Here is a 13,235-nt window from a genome sequence, read left to right as displayed (position 1 = left end):
CTGTTCTTTAATACTGTGGAGAAATCATACAACTCTCCTTTCTCATAAGGACATATGTCCAACTTCTCTTCGCACCGAGCAAGTGGTGGAAAAATATTCAGATCCACATGCTATGTAAGCAGAAGTACTAATGACTATGTACAGTATAAAAAAAATACGACTTTGAAAGGAAGTGCTTCAGTGCTTGTTTCAAAATAACTTATGAGGTAAGTGTCAAAACACTCATTATGCAGAAAGGCCCTCTCCAGAGATTCAAATTAATAATAAAATTGATTAGTATTGCTAATTCATGAACATTTAAGGCTCTATTTAATGTTGTAGTTTATTTAATTGTTTAATCAGGAACACTGCATCATATTCTGTTAACTGATCATATGTATTGTACATAAAACTTTAAACGAAAGGATAAAGTGCAGTAGAAATATAAAGTGACAAAAGTGGAATACAGAAATAAAGTACAATAGCTAAACTGTATTAATTAAGTCAATGTAATTAGTTACTTTCCTCCATGATGGTGGGTTGTATAATGTATGTACCGCAAATATAGACAAACAGGACAGGAAACAGGAGTTCTTACTTTAAAAAAATAAAAATGTTTTATTGGTTATTTCTTCATCTGTATCTCTTTCTCTCTATCTCTTATCTTTTACTTTGAATGTAAAGTGATTTTTGTTTGGTTGCTCATAATCTTTAGGTTGTGTACAATGTAGAGCATCTTCAAGATTGAAATCAGTGACAAAAAGTGCTACTCCATGCTACTGTGTAAGCATGGATGGATTACTGATCAGGTCTAGTGGGCACAGGCCCAGGGGCCCAAAGTGTCAGGGGGTCCTCTTGGTCTTCACCTGCAAAATGTCACTCAAATTAACACGTACTGGCCAGACAGAGGCTCAAAATGACCACAAAGAAATGCAAAGGAACTGCAAAAAGATATAAAATAACTACAAAAAAGGGGAAAATGATCAAAAAAAGACACAACATTACCTCAAAGAGACACAAAATGACTACAAGGAGATAAAAAAGAAGCAAAACAACCCCTGTCTGTGTGTCTTGCTCCTATGTAAGAGAGGTGTTAGGGCATTTTGCATGTCTGTGCCCAGGGGCCCATTGTCTCATAATCCCTGTAAAATACTAGCAAATTGTTCCAGCGACATGTACTTTTGGTCTTTTGGATTGAAGAATTATGAATGAATTTGTGGGAGAATTCACTGGAGAACACCAGATTAAAAAGGCATAGAGGAACCACAGACTAAAATAGGCTCTCTAAAACCACAGGGTGCTACAATGAAAGATCTTTATATCTAAATAACAAAGAAAGTTGTTTCAAGAGGTAAAAAATAAATGAAAAAAAGTTACACAACAACCTCACACTGCTCTCTTACCTGTCCCCCTGTTAAATTTGAACATACTGATCTGCAGACATCATCCCTACCTCACATCATGTGAACAGTCATATGAAATAGCCTAGAGAGAAAACAGAAGCCTCTTAACAAAGGTTAACGCCACATCCATGCCTCAGTTTCAGCTCCTGAATAACAAATGTAACATTATCACACTTAGCTGATGCTGCCAGGTTCAGATTAATGACACATTCAAATTAAATTAGCTCAAAGAGACCAATCATCTCAATGAGTCTAAATGAATGTCTTAACATGTTTCTCATCACACCTCCTATTCTTAATAATTTATATTCTGTTTGTTTTTTTGGCCGTGTCATGCTGTCTCTTGTTGCGGGCCAGAAGTTTAAATTTCACCTTGATATCCAACTGGATGCCAGTTTGTGTCCGAATGAACATACTAAAAGATTCGGTGGCTCTCTGTCGATCCACTCTCCTTTGTACACCACAGAGAGATCTCAACCTTTGTGTTTTTCCAATTCTGTGAACACGCTGTTGGTCAGAATATTTGATTTGTAAATGGTAGCTATATTCTATTACAGAAAGAAACACAATATTAATTATCTTCACAGCCAATGGGTTGGACTGGATCTATTTACTATCCCGTGTCACTCTCCATTGGCTGAAACACAAGCTCCAAACACAAAGCACACTGCAGTGTCATTGTGGGTGTGTCGGCGGAGCAGTGTGACATATCAATGACTCAGAACTGTAGGAGCCTGGCATCTTAATGAGCCACTTGTTCCAGCAGTGTTCCTATAGTGTGTATTCACGTGTTCGGTAGGGGAATTACAATCAGACCTGTAAGACTGAAGACCTCCAGGACTTTATTGGACCATGTTCAGTCTAAACTATAATTCACAGGTACAACAGGAACAAGCAAGTTGTTAACCAAATGCTTTGTATCATAAGTAATGTGGACATGTTGACATTTAAAGTATCTTATCATTCAATCTGTAAGTGAAGTAATATACTCTTTTATAATGGACTAAAGTTGTTTTTGACTTGAACTGAGGCGACTAATACCACCTAGCAGAATTATTATAGTTTTGTATTTTTAAGTAGTTTTATGTTTATTTTGTTTTTTTATTTTTTATTTTAAATACAGTTTAGTTTCAGTTAGTTTCCAGAGTGGGTTCGCTTGTTTCAGTAATGTTAGTTAATTAAAATGTATTTTCCGCACATAGTTTTATTTTTAGTTTAGTTTTAGTTAACTATAATGACCTTGCCACCTAGTTGAGGTCACACAGGATGTTCTAGTGTGTCCCACACGCAGAGTGCATCAAGTATTAACTCTTGTCTCACACAGAGCACAGCAAGTGCCGAATGATTGTTAACTGGAATGAGACACTGATCACTGTATGTTACATACTGTCATCAGTATACAGGTAGTTATCAGCTGAATACTGTGAGGAGCCTCGATGAAGCTGTTTACTTTTATATATTCAGCAGTTTTATTCCACAGCTGAGGATCCTCACATGGTGCAGTTTAAATTACTTCTAACTTGTTCCATTTTCGCTACCAGCAGCCTTGCCAAGTAGAGCCCAACCTATGTTTATGTTGGCCGATTTTATCAGCTGATATTGGCCGCTTAGAGATATATTGGATTCAGCAAAAACAGCAGGGGTGTCAAACTCATTTTAGTTAATGGGCCACATACAGCCCAGTTTGATCTCAGATGGGCCGGACCAATAAAACCATCATGTAATAACTTATAAGTTCCAGCAGCTCCAATATTTCCCCTTTTTAATGTAGAGAATTGTGAGTTTATTCTGAAGATGTTCATCCTTTTACAAAACAGATAAACAGCCTGAGATGTCATAAGAAAAATAAGCACAGTTTCAACAGTATGTCTCAGTTTTCCACATTCAGTCGGTCTGCCTCTCACTGTCATTACATGTGCATTTATTCACACATTTCCTGACACAGATACTTTTGAACTGAAGCTGCTGGCTGACAATATTTTGCACAATGTTCAATATCTTTAAACATGCTCAGAGGTAAATATTCATTGTTATATCAGAGAACTCTATTCCAGTCAGGATGGAAAAGCCTCTGAAGCAGAATTTTACATGAAGTAGGCAAATGCATGTAATTGTTTAACTTGCTCCTGAAACCTGGCACCTCTTCTAGTGGGCCAGATTGGACCCTTTGGCAGGCCGGTTCTGGCCCATTGGCCATGTGTTTGATATATACTTAATGTTGTCCAATATGCACTGATATGAAAATGCCTGGGGTAATTTAGAATGATTAAATTTAGAAAATATCCTCCAGACAGACAGAGAGAAAGATAGATAGATAGATTATACATCGGTATCGGCCCTAAAATCCAGTATTGGTCGGGCTCTATTGCCGAGGTCAGATAGAAAAACACGTTTCTCAGGACGCCTCTGCTGCACAGCTACAACACACCATCAAATTGTCTACAGCACATGTACTGAGCTCATGTTATCATTAATGACTACGTGCAGATTATTACAACTGATTGATGTTCTCATGCAGCCCTTCCACTTAAATCCTAAATCTGTAGTCGACAGGAATAAACTCTTGCCTTTTCAGTGATACACAGGTTGGTGTTTACATTACACTTTTAGAACAATTACAGATTTTAGATTGCCTGCAGGGAAACACAGGCACCGTTTGTTTAGTCTGATGTCCCCCTCATGAAACAAACAGCCAGACGAATATACCATAAAACCTTTATTACTGAATTTCAATGTGACAACACTTACTTCGCATTCACCTGTGCAAACATTTCACTATAGACCATTTTCATATAAATAATGGGGCATGTGCTCTCATTTGCAATCCCCTCACAGCAGTGATATGACAGCTTCTGAAAATGAAGCCCAACGTAAATATACGCAACGGTATCCAACTTCAAAGTCAGACGACCCAACGTAAGGATTTCAGCAGGGCGTTAAGAGAGACTGATACTCTCGACAAAAGAAAAGATGTGTTTTGGAGAGTTTCCCCCAACAGTGACAAGACATGTATTGCACTAGTATAGCTATTAAAGGCTACTTGTCTTGTTGAGGCAGAACAATCTGGGAAAGACACACACACACAAAAAAAGAAACCATTTCAGCTGGGATATACATCTCAACTGCATTACAAAGTGCTCCTTCCACTAATTATAAATCATATTGCATTTGAGGTTCCTGTAGAAATTACGAGTGCTTGTACCATTTAACAACTATAAAAACAAACAAAAAGATGTGATCATAAACAGAAAAGGCATAAAGAAAGGCAAAAGTCCCAATATGTCCAACTTTGTGAAATTCAAAGTAATATTATTTTGGGTATGGGAAAATAAAATTGCTAGCAATCAAAGTACCGCTGTGTTTGTCTTTTTTTTTTTTTTTTTTTTTTTTAGAAATAAATAGAAGACATCTGGAGGCATGAACAGGCAAAATGTGGATTCTAAAAAAAGACACGTCATTATTAAACAAAATAACTTAATCACAAATATTTCCATGGCTCAGGTAAGCCTGAGGACTCACATAAGATCTTCATCGTTAGTCCAACTCTCACCACCATCTCTGTTTCAACTCACAGAAAGGTTTTCAGGGTCGCACACTTCAAAAGCTCACTGAACAAGCAGATGGCCTCAGAGAGAGAGAGAGAGAGAGAAAAAAAAAGAGATCTGCTTTGGAAAGCCAGACATGATGTCAAGACTTTACGCTCTAGAAACTTTAGAGGTTGATAGGGAGTGTGGGGGAGCCGAGGCCGTCTTCCAACCACGCTACAGATGAAGGATTGCAGCGCTGCGCTGTGAGCCGATGGATGCGGCGGAGTCGCAGTAAGTACAGCATAATAGACAACAACACAATGAAGAAACAAGCCAGGAATAAGTAGTGGTTGTTTACAAAAGAGAAGCTGTGCCGCCAGTGGGAGTGCACTCCTTTAAGACTTTCCTGCTGGATGTCCCTGGAAGAGGCAAAAAACACATACGTATTAGAGCCACTTTAAACAAAGATATACTGCCTAAATACAAAAATTCCCTTCACGGCACTGGTCATTATATGTTTTGACCAAAGCAAGTTTGACTTGATGGATAAGATTCTTGGAAACATGCTTTAAATGCTGAGCAGAAAAGCAGAAGTTTTACTGGATTATACTGATCGTACTGATCATTGTTTCAGTTCTCTCCTCATGTTCAAAATTAGTGAGGTGTTATCAAAGATAGCTCTCATGATTAACCGTTCATTCCTCCACTTACTCTAAAGAATAAATTTAAGGCAATCACTAAAGCCATCTTAAATTACTAACACACAATGACTCCGATTTGTTGGCCAAAATTCAAAGCTGGCCCCTCCTCCCCAGCTCAGCGGCTCCGCTCGGATGCTTGTTTATAGATCTGGCACCTGATTTCTTTTTTATAGATTCTTGCCCCTACACCCTGCATGCTGTTATTGGCTAGGGTCTACACACACCACTGCCCAAATGTTGACGCCCACAAACTTCCCAAACACAGCAAAATATTTTTTGCGAATTGAGAGAGATTATTTTGTATGAGTCTATACATGTTTTTTCAGAACATATACTCATTCTGCCTTCAAGGCTTGGCTTAGTTAAGTGACAAAACGTGGGAGAAAGTCTGTCTTACCTCAAAGGCAGAAACCGTGTTCTGTAGAGAATAGCCCCAAGAGTCCACTGGACCTCCTTATCATAGACCAGTAGGGCAGTCTTCAGGTTTTTATAGTTGGCTGGGAAAGAGAAGCCTGAGTGCAACACTTCATACATCCATGCTGATTTAAAACACTGGTACCTGTCGGCATAAACACAAAGCTATTGAGAACAGTCTTGTCCAAACATGTAGGCATTTTTGGGAATGTCATCAACTGGTTAGTTGAGCTTTAGAAGCAGTTTGATAAGCATGTGTGACTTACTTCAGTCTGTGGAGATCAGCATGTGAAGCATACAAGCCAGAGTCAAAGCGTTCCCTCAGAGTCTTCCACTGGGTCGAACAGTAGCTCTGTAAATGTTAAAGGACAACATCAGGACAGGTTCAAGTGGTGAGACGTCAATAAATAGTACAACCCTGATGTTGTCCTGTAAATGTTAAAGGACAACATCAGGACAGGTTCAAGTGGTGAGACGTCAATAAATAGTACAACCCTGATTCCAAAAGAGTTGGGACGCTGTGTAAAATGTAAATAAAAACAGAATGCAATGATTTGCAAATCCTTTTGGACCTATATACAACTGAATACAATACAGACAGGATGTTTGATTTTCAAGCTGGTTAACCTGATTGTTTGATGCCTGCAACACATTCCAAAAAAGGTGGGACAGGGGCAACAAAAGACTGGGAAATTGTGGAATACTCACAAAAAAGAAACTGATAATTTGGTATCAAAGTGGTATCCTCAAAAGGCTCAGTTGTTCCCAAGCGAGGACATCACAAGGTTCAGCACTTTGTGAAAACTACAAGGGTAAGTAGTCCAACAGTTCAAAAACAGCTTTTCTCAGAGCACAATTGCAAGAAATTTAGGGTTATTACCATCTACAAACCAGAATAAACTATTCAGAGCATCTGGAGAAATCTCTGCACGTTATGGGCAAGGCGGAAAACCAATTTTGAATGCCCGTGATCTTTGACCCCTCTGATGGCACTGCATTAAAAACCAACATGACTGGATACTACCTGGGCTCAGGAACACTTTGGAAAACCACTGTCAGTAAACACTGTTTGTCGCTGCATTTACAAATGCAAGTTCAGACAACAACACTCTGAAACTTAGCTAACTTCTCTCAGCCCGAGCTCATCTGAGATGTACTGACACAAAGTGGAAAAGTGTGCTGTGGTCTGATGAGTCCACATTTCAAATTGTTTGTGGAAACCATGAACGTCGTGTCCTCCAGGCTAAAGAGGAAAAGGATCATCTAGACCGTTACCTGCTCAAAGTTGGAGAGCAAGCATCTGTAATGGTATGGAGTAGAGATAGACCGATATGGATTTTTTAGGGCCGATGCCGATACCGATTTTTTTCCATCACCCTTAGCCGATGACCAATTATGGACTGCTGATTTTCTTGAGCCGATATTTGGGGCCGATACTGCTTTTGCTCCCTCAATTTACATCAAAAAAATGACACAATGATAACAAATATTACAGGTCTCAAGTTTAAAATAAGAAACATTTATTGAACAGTAAAAAATACTAAAACAAGATGGAAAGTTGAGGTAGAACAGGTAGAATATTATTATTATTATTATTATTATTATTATTATTACTATACATTCAAATAAAAAAGAGTTCAGTGCTCTTAAATCTTCCAGTAATGTCTTTATAAAATAAACAAATATTTAAGCTGAAGCATAAATAAAACAACAACTACTGTACACAGTAGGATTCGCTGCATGTGCGCTGCAGGGTCTTCCAGCAACACAGCTGCCCGTGGATGCCTGTCTGTAAATCATGCCAGGGAAAAATAAATCCACAAACCCACGCGCGTATCGGCCGATGCCGATACAAGTAAAAAACTCAAATATCGGCCCGATATATCGGCCGGCCGATGTATCGGTCTATCCTTAGTATGGAGGTGTTTTAGTGCTCATGGCATCATGGGTAACTTGCACATCTGTGAAGGCACCATAAATGCTGAAAGTAACATAAAGGTTTTGGAGCAACATATGCTGCCATCCAGATGATGTCTTTCTCAGGGATGTCCCTGCTAATTCCAGCAAGACGATGAGCTACATTCTGCACGTGTTCCAACAGCGTGGCTTTGTGGTAAAAGAGTGCAGGTACAGTGCAAACCTGTCTCCAATTGAAAATGTCTGGTGTGTTATATAGCGCAAACTACTACAACGGAGATCCCAGACTGTCGAGCAGCTGAAGTCGTACATCAAGCAAAATAGGAAATAATTTACCTTTCAAAATTTCAACAAAATTTCGTGCCCTCAGTTTGTTAATACTTATATGTGTTGTTAAAAGAAAAGGTGATGTAACACAAAAGCAAACATGCCCCTGTCCCAACTTTTTTGGAACTTGTTGCAGGCATCAAATTCAATTTGAGTTTATATTTACAAAAAATAATAATGTTTGCCTGTTTGAACATTAAATATCTTCTCTTTAAATTGTACTCAATTGAGTATTTATCAAAAAGGATTTGCAAATCATTGCATTCTGTTTTTATTTACGTTTTATACAGCATCCCAACTTTGTTGCAATTAGGGATGTACATTAATCTCTGTTGCTCTCAAATAATTATGGAATAATTAGTTATCAATTGAAGGTGTATCTGGCATGCTTCATGAGAGTAAATGTGATCTTTCTATGCAGCATTTACCTTGGCAGCCTGGGCATATTTGGAAGCGTTATAATCCCCGCCCATGCGCAGCACATCCTCCGTGCAGTAGTAGAACTCCGAGAAGCCGTAGAACTGACTGTTGCTGTAGTCGATGGCTGGCTGGTAGATGCCACTGAGGGAGGTCAGGGTCTCATTGGTGCGGTTGAGGTACGGCTGGAGAATCTGTCTACACTGGTCAAAGTCTCCTGTGCCTCGCAGATACAGCTTCTGTGCAGATGAACCAATTTCGTCCTGCAGGTCTGTAGGCAGACAAGGGTCCAGGAGCGGAGAGTCTGCTGTCTCACCATTGTGCTGACCTAAGAGCCTGGAGAATCAGTAATATGTTAAATACACACAATACTGCGCACTGACTGGTACATGAAACATTGAAATGTGATCTAGCTGTGGTTCTCACTTGTTTCGAGTGACAGTATTTCTGATGATGCTCTCTTCGTATCTTTGGCGTGCTGCATTTCCTCCAAAACCCAGGAAGGTGGAAACATAAACACGATAAACGTGCTCTGTGCGATGTGCGTCACATCCCAAGTTGAACTCGGCGAGTAAGTTCTTGGCGACTTCCTCCTGAGGAACAAAAAAAAATCAGCCTGGGAATGATGACACCTTTATAATATACCAATGCATATTCTTATCTGTTTAACATTTATAGATGACAGTGGTGCTCACATGCAACACATTAATTAATACAGGAGGTCGCCTATGTTTGAGGCGGCATGTCTAGTTTAATGTATCTCAAAAGATCAAAGACACCAGATGCTGAAATTATCTGACACGACAGGGAAAATTCATTTGTGCATCATGCAGGGTAAAGCAAAATATGAGAACAATTAGGAAAAGCAGTGTATGCCAAACATGTTAATGTCCATAAATCACAATAGTAACAAAAATGTTGACACTGACAATTTCTGTTGCATTTGATGATCTCTATGTGAATGATTTGATGTTCTCAGTCCAAAAATCCTGCTATTGAGTCATGCAGCAGGCTTACAGTATGCCTTCAATAGTGATGAATGGAGAGCAGATCATCTCCACGGGACAAAAATGGTGCATACAGGGTTTTAACCAGGGAATGACAGAGATCGGAAGGAGGGAGAAGAACAAAGGGTGAGTGACAAAAACCAAAGACAGCACAAAAACAGAATTGGTCGTGGATAATAACCTGCTGTGGAGAAGCAAAGCTTACAGTTTTGGGCACTTCGTATGCGATCTGTGTGGAGACCCCGCCCATGTCCAGGACACCAGCAGTTCTTTTCCTCACCAGCGCCTCCTGCTGATCACTGCCTGGGACATTTACCTCCACTACAGCTTCGCCATCTTGAAAGAATGACAGGAGAGGTGACAGAGTTACACAAGGAGAGTGTATCATGCGATAAGAGTTTTACTACGTATTAGTGTGGTAGACAAAACTACAAAGTGCTTTTTAAAATGGCACATTGTTAAAACACTACTTGCTTGGCTACTTACCATTGTGCACATGGTTAAACCTTCCGAGGACAAAGTTTATCCCAATCCATGCATAGACACCTAAAACCAATGAAAACCAACAGTTAGGTTAGCATCTTCAATCTTGCGCTACTTTTAAGTTATGGTCTACAATACAGTGGAAAATCTTTCAAAAAAATGCAAATTTGTTCCCTTTGTTAATTTGTTATTGTAACAAGTGTCAGGAAATCTGTAAACATCAATGAAGTGTTAAATCAAACTATGGCATTATGTTAAATATGTTCTAACAAAATCAAAATGTTTCATAATGAATCTATGTGAAGCTGCAACTGCAATACATTTCAGCTGAGCTTGCTTCCTTTCTGTTCTTATCATTCCCCTTACTGACCTTCCTGTTTTCCAGAGATCACTTCCACATGGGAATCAGAGAAGAGGAAATTAAAGTGGACTGGGATGTCTGTTCGCAGATCCTCAAGAAGTGCTTCTTGTTGACTGAAATAAAACCAGAGAAACGTCATCAGAAAATTCACGTCATATAAAATATCAGCACTTTTACCATTTCAGTGTAACGTCGTATTTTTTAAACCCCCGGTATGAACATTTCTTGCAGCTGTAATTACATGTGGAGCTTCTGGGGGTTGTGCATGTTTGCATTACAAGATGAGGCTCATGAAACCCGACTGTACCTTTCAGGAAGGATTCGCATTCCAGCTGTGCACAGGATGTACAAGGGTGTTTCTTGGTGCTTATTTTTGGGGATGTGTTGGGCTGCAAAGCTCAACAGTGGATAGAGATAATCGCTGGCTTTTTCAGGTGTTTTAGCCAATTCGGAGATACCTAGAAGGAAGAAAACATTTAGACAAAAACATATTTTATATAGTGGGTAAAAAACTAGTCTTACTCTATATTTAATTATTATTTAAACAGTGCTAATTGTTGTGTATCTAATGCTCATACTCTCCTTTAATGGCTGTTTTTAAGCAGCCAAGCTCTGCAGATCTTACCTGGTTTAATCTTCATGACGACCGGCTTACGGTGTTGATCTCTCATTTGACGAATGTCCAGCAATTCATGGGGATTACCATTGTGCCGGGGCCAGCAGTAAACAAACACCCTGGAGCCGCTGCTGCCACAGTCCACCACCAGGCCATAGTTCAGGTTGGGGTTGCTTGTATCTGTTACGTCCACATCAGTCACCCTTGCCAAGTGTCTTTTGGACAACAAAGAATTGTTAAGACAATGCTGTCTGTGTACATCATGATTATGTTGACACTGAGCGGCTGTGCAGCAGTTTACCTGTGGAAGTGATTTTCCTCTCTAGTCCAGTTGGCGTGCCCCTTTCCAGTGACAAGCAGCAGGTAAAGCAGTCCTATGAGGCAGAGCACGAGGCCGATGAAGAGCAGCTGTCTGAGGGAAGGTACGAGGAGCCGAGGAAGAACCTGGGATGACAAGCTGAAATGCCATGGGGCTGGGAAAAGGCACGAAAAGCTGATCCTGTCAAGGGATGCAAGAAAGGAGAGCCTGAGCAAAAAATAAGCCATAAAATGTGACAGATATGAAACTTTCAATATCTGATTTACAGTCCCAAAGATGACAGCAGACCAACCTTCCCATGGTGCAGATTGTCTTCTACTTGGTGGTGTGCTTGATTTGTGAATCAAGAATCAGTCAGCTGAAGATGGGAGCTTTGGCTTGTTCCACGGCTCCATCCAGTTTTCTTCATGTGCCATCATAACCTTTAGGGGAAATGTCCGAAATGTAAACATTTACAAGGCAACTTCTTAGGTCTCGTGCGAGAAAGGCCTAGCGTTGGTCGAAGTGCTCAGACATGTTACGGTATGTTCTCGCCTCGACGAAAATGCCGTAATGGACAATGTAACGCATTTAAACTGTAAACAGAAATGAACCAAACTGAAAGGACGCTACTTTAGTTACAAAATAAAAGTCGTAAGGTTAGCTAACGTTGACGGTTGGCACCGTGTAGAGTAACTGGTGCATGTGTGGCTGTTGGAGCAGCGAGCTAAAACACCAGCATTTCACATACTGTTAGTAATTATCAGTGTCAACACAGTTTACTTATATGTTCGCGGCCTTTAAAATATTTCATACTTACTAATAAAAATGTGAAAGTCCCCTCTTCTCTGGAAAAACAGACATTTCTGCGCAGCCAGATGCTAACCGCTGGCTAGTGTTTAGCGAATATGTGGCAGGTCTCCAGTGAGTGACGTGTTCCCGACCACGGTGCGCTTGGTTTTTTGTCTCCGCGTTGCCCGAACAGGCAGCAAAATAAAACTCACCGCCCAACGGTCCTCTTCTTCTTCTTCTTTCAGTTAATAGCCGGGCGCAGCCGAGATGAAGAGGCAGTATCGCCACCTACCGACTGGAATTTCCACTGACTCCACCTTTTGTTATACTGATGTTCTATGCTCTATCTCTAATTTCTTCTACGGTTTTTACCATTACAATAACTATGTATATATCTATTGAGAGATATATTTACGTATTATATATTGCTTAATTTTTGTTAGGTAATATTTGCTTTTGTTACATTATAGAAAATAAGGGTGTGGATTTTGTTTCAGTGTGGATTTTGTTTATGAATTATATAAATTTTTATGCACCAGTTTGTGCATTTTCTGCATCAATTTACAAGGTAAATGTCTTTATTTTTAATTCTGCTGTCATGATTTAATTGAAGGGGAATAGAGTTGCAAATTATAAGCACTTTCCTTATTGGTTATTAGTAAAATTGCCAATGAATTCATTGATTAATCATGATTTTGAAAAACCATAAAATCTTAACTTATACCAGACAATACCAAATGTGTTTTTTTTTTCCCTTAGTCAAAGCTCCCAGCAACATACTGCATATACTTTGACAGTGTTGCATAGCCTATCGACTGATCGATTAAATAAATGTCACATGTTCAGTTAAATTATGAACGACTTATTGATTGATTGTGAATTAATTGTTATCATCTCTGGAGGGACAAATGCACCTGTCCGAAATACTGAGGGCTCCTGTGGTATAATAATGCAGCTGTAAAGTGTTTTATGGTTTGTAGTGAAATAATGTAC

At 39.5% G+C, this 13,235-nt stretch overlaps 1 protein-coding gene across 2 annotated transcripts; it reads right to left on the bottom strand.

Moving 5' to 3' along the window:
- Nucleotides 1–4,085: 4,085 nt before the first annotated feature.
- entpd4 (ectonucleoside triphosphate diphosphohydrolase 4) lies at nucleotides 4,086–12,428 on the bottom strand. Of its 2 annotated transcripts, none has more exons than XM_033620213.2 (13): nucleotides 12,271–12,428; nucleotides 11,764–11,893; nucleotides 11,454–11,651; nucleotides 11,162–11,367; nucleotides 10,844–10,994; nucleotides 10,546–10,649; nucleotides 10,179–10,238; nucleotides 9,874–10,028; nucleotides 9,112–9,278; nucleotides 8,697–9,021; nucleotides 6,291–6,376; nucleotides 6,008–6,169; nucleotides 4,086–5,328 (listed from the first exon to the last, which is right to left on the bottom strand). In XM_033620213.2, exons 2-13 carry the CDS (start codon nucleotides 11,769–11,771, stop codon nucleotides 5,094–5,096), a joined length of 1,857 nt encoding a protein of 618 aa, XP_033476104.1. In that variant the 5' UTR covers nucleotides 11,772–11,893; nucleotides 12,271–12,428; the 3' UTR covers nucleotides 4,086–5,093. The 2 variants fall into 2 exon arrangements, with proteins under 2 accessions (XP_033476104.1, XP_033476105.1); XM_033620214.2 differs by having other exon boundaries at nucleotides 9,898–10,028.
- Nucleotides 12,429–13,235: the final 807 nt, after the last annotated feature.

Source organism: Epinephelus lanceolatus, chromosome 9 (genome assembly GCF_041903045.1).
Source record: "Epinephelus lanceolatus isolate andai-2023 chromosome 9, ASM4190304v1, whole genome shotgun sequence".
Lineage (NCBI taxonomy): Eukaryota > Metazoa > Chordata > Actinopteri > Perciformes > Serranidae > Epinephelus > Epinephelus lanceolatus.
Note: the sequence above shows the minus strand (reverse complement) of the source record. Positions and strands in the feature narration are given on the sequence as shown.